This window comes from Mesoplodon bidens (genome assembly GCF_964165515.1).
Source record: "Mesoplodon bidens genome assembly, chromosome: 10".
Classification (NCBI taxonomy): Eukaryota; Metazoa; Chordata; class Mammalia; order Artiodactyla; family Ziphiidae; genus Mesoplodon; species Mesoplodon bidens.
Window position 1 is genome coordinate 69,001,873 of NC_138172.1, and position 6,000 is coordinate 69,007,872.

General features: G+C 46.0%; 1 protein-coding gene across 6 annotated transcripts in view; it reads left to right on the plus strand.

Moving 5' to 3' along the window:
* LOC308623447 (bombesin receptor-activated protein C6orf89 homolog) overlaps positions 1 to 4,589 on the plus strand; it is a 28,647-nt gene extending 24,058 nt beyond the window's left edge. For all 6 annotated transcript variants that reach the window (XM_081245826.1, XM_081245825.1, XM_081245824.1 and 3 more), the window contains 2 exons: positions 438 to 561; positions 3,431 to 4,589. In XM_081245826.1, the coding sequence (XP_081101952.1) occupies positions 438 to 561; positions 3,431 to 3,525 (219 nt within the window). In that variant the 3' untranslated portion in view covers positions 3,526 to 4,589. The remainder of the gene's footprint in view (positions 1 to 437; positions 562 to 3,430) is intronic.
* Positions 4,590 to 6,000: the final 1,411 nt, after the last annotated feature.

Genomic DNA, 6,000 nt, shown 5'->3' on the forward strand with positions numbered 1-6,000 from the left:
AGATTGCCTATTTAGATCACCACACGTTGGCCTCTGCTAGACTTTTGTTAAAATACAATTAGATATTTTGCCTTTGACCTACTTTGAAACTGTGGCTAGAAATAGTTGTGAATTATGAAGCTCGTGCCATTTCTGCTACAGGACTGTCATTGAGGATGCTGCCCACAAAACTACACGATGTCTCTTTAGGAAAAACCATAGAAGAAATCTTACCCTGGTCTCAGTACCAGGAGATGCCATACTTAGGAGAAACTAGTTTGTTTTTGTCTTTTGGACGTAACTGTGAATTGTGTTCTTGGTACTGTTTTCCTCTGCTTAGGCTGCGAGGAAGCTCAGAGCCATATGTGTAAGAGTTTTTGTGTATTACTGTCCCATGCTCCGGGGTTTTATTTTGTTTTCCTTTCCTTCCTTTTCTTCCCCCATGTCTTCTCCTCCAGATGCATAGGATGCATGACCTGTTTACCATTGGCAGCGGCGAGGCCATGTTGCAACTCATCCCTCCCTTCCAGTGCCGAAGACATTGCCAGTCCATGGCGATGCCACTAGAGCCAGGGGATATTGGTAGGTGGAGCCCCCGGCGGGCAAGGTCACTGGAGGGCCTTTTTACTTTTTAACTCAAAAAACATTCTAAAAATTAAATATTGCCTTCACAAAGATTCATTAAGTAGAGTCAAAAATAGCATTCTTTTATTAAAAAGGTCAATATTTATGCTTAGATGTAATGAGAAGTAATGAGAAAATGTAGCAGAGAGAAATGTCTTGTATGCACATTTAGAATGTATGTGTCCACTGGCTTTATTTATTTATTTTTTTGGCCACACCACGTGGCTTGTGGGATTTTAGTTCCCCGACCAGGGATCGAACCCAGTTCCTCAGCAGTGAGAGCATGGGGTCCTAACCACTGGACTGCCAGGGAATTCCCTCCATTGGCTTTAGAGATTTCAATTTAGAAAGAATTATTATGGGGAGTATTTAGAGTGATCCTTTATTTTACAGATAAGGAGATTGAGATCCAGAGAGGAGAGGTGACCACCTCAAGGCCCCACCATCAGTTAGGCAAAGCATCAGTGTTAAGTGACTCCTTTCACTGAGTCAGGCCAGAGGAGGTACAGTTCAGATTTGAGGAAACCCTTTCTGTGCCTGTTTTGCTAATAAAACAATGCAGGCAGTATGTAAGGGCAGCAGCCACCCAAGGAAATACTACCTTCCGTGTGGGTCCCACAGCCAGGTCACAGCCTCACAGTCATCACTCACCCTTGGCTCCATGATTTCCCACTGTGACTTGTTCTGTACCTGATACTCTAAAAATCCGTTCCAAAGAAACAGCCTTGAATCAACTGCTGTCAGTAGCCGTCAGTTTGACAGTGGAATTTTCTTGGCAGAAGCACATAAATCAGCAAGCATCACCATTGGCCCTCCTTTTCTTGCCTCACAAAACCTAGGGGAGCCCTGGAGTTCCTGGCAGAGCCCAGACTGGTTTTCCAGTTGATTTCTTTTAATTTTATCTATTCGGAAGACCCCAATCCCTAGAAACCTCTCACCTCATTTGGAGGTCGGATGCAGACTGCGAACTGCCAAACTTTAACCCAACCAAGTTATATAACTTTTAGTTCAATTTAAAAATGAAAAAATAAAAATAATGCACAAATTAAGCATTAACCAATAATGGAGCACAGCTGGTCTGGCCCTTGAGAATTACTGCAGAAAAGAGGATTCTTATGTGGAAATTATTCCGAAACCATCTTCCTTTAGTGGAGTGACGCTGCACAAGTCTGTATGGCATTCTGAGTTTGGAATGTGTAGTTGTGCTTGAAAAAGTTTCTGTCTTATGTTCTACAGATGCCTGACAGTTCAGACAACTACAGAAACACTTTAGTTATCCAAATTCCATGTTTTCGGCTCCCACAAGCATTCAGAATGCCAATTATAGAATTAGGGAAAAAGAAAAAAAGATGGGTGAGTGGCAGTGGTCAAAGAAGCTTTGTGCCTCAAAGGCTGCTGTGGCTGGTCCAGAACAGCTTAAAATCCCAGAGCCTGATGCTTATCATGCTGTGACTGGCAGATTGCTGACCAGAGGGGAAGGAGCCCTGTGGTTGGCAGTGTCCATGAAGGCCAGCACATGACAGGAACGTCGAGAACTAATGGAGACTGACCAGAGCAAGGGGAAGCGGGCAAGTCAGGAGAAGAGTGGAGGTGGAGAGGGCGGAGGAGGACAGTGGACACCTGAAGCAGCAGCAGAAATAGAAGCAGTGGCTGCAGCTGCCACAGTGAAAAATGAGGGCAGGAGACCGTGACAGTGGAGGAGACTAATTTAGTGGCTGTAGGACAGGTGGCAGCTCCTGCACCTAAGAGACCCTGAAGAATAGCACTGTGACAAGCAGGTTCTGTGTTTTTTGACAAAATAAGCATTATCCTGTCAAAGCTGAGGGGCAGGGGATCACCAGAAAACCTGTGACGGGCGGCGTTTTCAAGAATGACGTGGGTGTCAGGCATCAGAGGCTGATGCTGGTGAGCCCACACACCTGCCACGATGGTACAGTCATGGCTCGTAGTAACCTTTCTGGAGTCACGAAGTAGAGGGCACATCCGTTCAGCGCTCTCAGTTTAAAGATGGGTAGTATATATCATTCTTTAGAAATTTTTCCATCAGGAAGTTATTGAAGTGTTAAAATTGTTTAACTTTACCTTCCTAGCCTATTCCTATTGCTCAAATGATATAGGTCGGTGTTTCCTAATCGATTCTTCAGATCACTCATGACCCTAGGGGGCAAACAGGAGCCCCTTGGAAAGACCCTTGGCAAATAGGGCTCTTGAGTCATTGACTTTGGGAAATGCCTCTCTTGTTGAAACATAGTATACATTAGTGTACAAAAGGCCCTGAAAAGCCTTGGAGAAATCCAGTGTTTTTCAAACTTACTTGACCAGGGAACCCTTTTTCCTTGGACTATTTTATGGGATGCTACTTAGAATACAATTTAGGAAATCCTGGTTTGGGTTAATCTGGATGTTCTGTAATGAGACCATATTATGTATAACCTCAGGAGAATTGGATAGGGGGTCCTGGCGCCCCTCAGAACCCGTTCTATCTTCTTGCTGAAAAACATGAGACCTGAGAATTGATGTCCCATATCAGCCTTATCTAGAGCATCCTGCTTTTGTAAACCTGCTGAATGGTGATTCACAGTTACCCAGGTGAGGGCTGGTGATGAAGCACTTTGGTTCATAGTGGCTCCCATTGGCTGTCAGGTTACAGAGAGGACTGATAATAACTGGGGATACTTAGGCCAGGAAGAGCTAAAAGACCTCCAGAGCAAGCATTGCCTCTGAGTCTGTAGGTGAATCTGAGGGCAGCTTTGGCGGACCTGCCTTGCTCGTGCCCATGGGTAGGCTTGACATTCACATGCTTTCCTTGTTCGTGTCTCCCTTCAAGGCTATGCTGGCGTCACCCACTGGAAGGTCCACATTATAGCCAGAGGGGTCCAGCCTTTGGTCATTTGTGATGGAACCACCCTCTCAGAACTGTAGGAAACAGAACTAAAGGAACAGGTTTGAGAGCTGAAGACCGGATCGAAAGGGGGAAAATAAAAACAAAAAACGATGAAACCACTTTCCAGGGGTTGGTTGCTTAGTTACCTGCCCTGTGCATGCGTGTGTGAGCCAGTTGTGTGTTGGAAGCAAAGGCCAGAGCCCAGCCCTCCCAACTCTTCCAGACCAGCTGCTTGGCCAGGACTTTGCCAATACCCATCTGTGAGAGACTGGCCTCTTCCAGGCCTTTTGGCACCAAAGCCTTGAGGCTGCCCTTCAGGCAGGGAGCACAGTTGATACCTTCCCTCACTTGCATGATATGATGCCCTCTGCTGGCTCCCTGGCCACGAGAGGGCAGTCACCAGGTCCTGACTTTGGAGCCATCCTCTACCAGGTGGGCCTGCCTGTCCTCTCTTCCTGGTCACAACACCCTGTACTTTTTTATGGAAAGCCATGGATGATTAAAGAAGTCATTGCAGCTTCCCAAGCAGAATGGAATCTAGAACCGGTGAAAAAGGATCAAATAACCTCAAACTGCACTCAAGAAGTGCACTTCTTTCCCAGTGTCCATGGCTCTTGGGAGTATCAGCAATGCCAGGTCGGAGTCTGATTGTAATTGAAATGGTAATTCCTAAGGTAATACTTGTCTCCATTCTATCAGTTCTTACGCCTCTCCCCTCCTTTCCCTTCTCCCTTGCCTATCTGGATGGCTTCTCAGAAGTTGGGCTCCTGGTCCGCCTCCCTTGGATGGGCCATCGCCCTTTACTGCTGAGGCAGCACTGTTCTTGTCAACTATGTTGCTTTTACCAAATGTCTTTGGAGGGGGATAGGGTGCCTCCCTGGGTTTGATCTTTAGGGTCCAACTTTCTGCAGGAAAGATGTTTTACAGACGTGTCAAGCTGATGTTGTAATGTGGTTGGGGAAGGAACTCCAGACCCAGAGTGTTGGCCAGCTGGGCGTACGACTGTGTGACCCTCTGTCTTGAAATGATTTCTCTCTCTGTACTGGGAGCCAAGGTGAGGTGTTTTTATTTTTTGTGAAAATATAAAATTATGTTCTTTTGATTGGATGATTCACTATGCTCATTGTTTTCCCCAAGTGCTTTTAGTGTGTCTTAAGTGTGTAAAGAAGGACACTCTTGTTTCCTTTTTCCCTTTATTATCCCTTTATCGACTCTTAAAAATCTGGCTTCTGGGGCTTCCCTGGTGGTGCAGTGGTTGAGAGTCCGCCTGCCGATGCAGGGGACGCGGGTTCGTGCCCCAGTCCGGGAAGATCCCACATGCCGCAGAGCAGCTGGGCCCGTGAGCCATGGCCGCTGAGCCTGCGCGTCCGGAGCCTGTGCTCCGCAGCGGGAGAGGTCACAACAGTGAGAGGCCCGCGTACCGAAATAAAAAAAAAAAAATCTGGCTTCTGATCATGCCATTGCCCAGTTGAAGAAAAAGCAAACCACACTGCAGCCCTGGTTCTGAACTGCAGAAATCAAACAGATACTGGAGGTGTCTGTGTCGAGTTACAGACCAGAGGCAGACAGTGGTGAGGGAAGAGGGTGGGTGTGACTCCTTATGGGGTCTTCTTCATCCTTGGAGGCACCCCTGCACCTTGTCCCCAGGCCCTCTTTCTCTACACATCTCACAAGCAGCAGTGAGGATCATCAGGTGCTTGAGTGGCCTGTGTGTGGGCTTGTAGAGGACAAGGAGGGTTCACAGAGTCCAGGGTGGAAAAGCTCAGAGCCTCCTCCATGGTCTTGAGTGAAACTAGGATGAATTGTACCTGAGGGAATTTTTCCTTAAAAGAATCAGGCGTGTGTGAATTGATACAGGAAAAACAAAACTTTGTGTCCAGATGAAAGTCATGCTGCTAAGCAGTTACAATTTAAGAGGTTTTAGATCAGAGAGATCATTTGGAGGCCAGCTTTGTGCAAGCTTTTCGAGCCTTTTCAGTGTCCTTACCCCTGCTGCATACGGGGAAGATTTATACGTAAACAAGTTCTTTAGAGGCCTCTCAGCATTTTTCTTAAATCAGGTCCTCTGGGTTAACAGAAGACAGGGTTCCTTAGGAGCAAAGCAACTGTTTTGTTGATGGAAATTTCTGTTTTTATGAATTACCTTGTGTTCCTTCCCCATTTTACTCCAGCCCTTTCCATTTTACTCCAGCCCTTTACACCTTAAATGTTCATAAAATACCCTCTTCAGCTCAAAACTGAAAAACCCTTGTATGTGTTAGTGTTCTGAGGCATCCTCTGGGAGGTCCCCTGAGCTGTCTACAGTTCAACAAAGAATGGTATGGCAGCAGATGAGTAGAGACTTTTAAAAATCATTTAAAAATCTGTCCAGTTCAGAATTGAATATAGATTTATGTTAGGGGAGAAGTTCTCCAAAGAGGTTTTCCGCTTTTAATTACTGGATACTGAGAAGTAATTCACCTTCTTCTCAAGGTAATTCTGAAAAGCAGAATCTACCACTGACCAGTCAATGA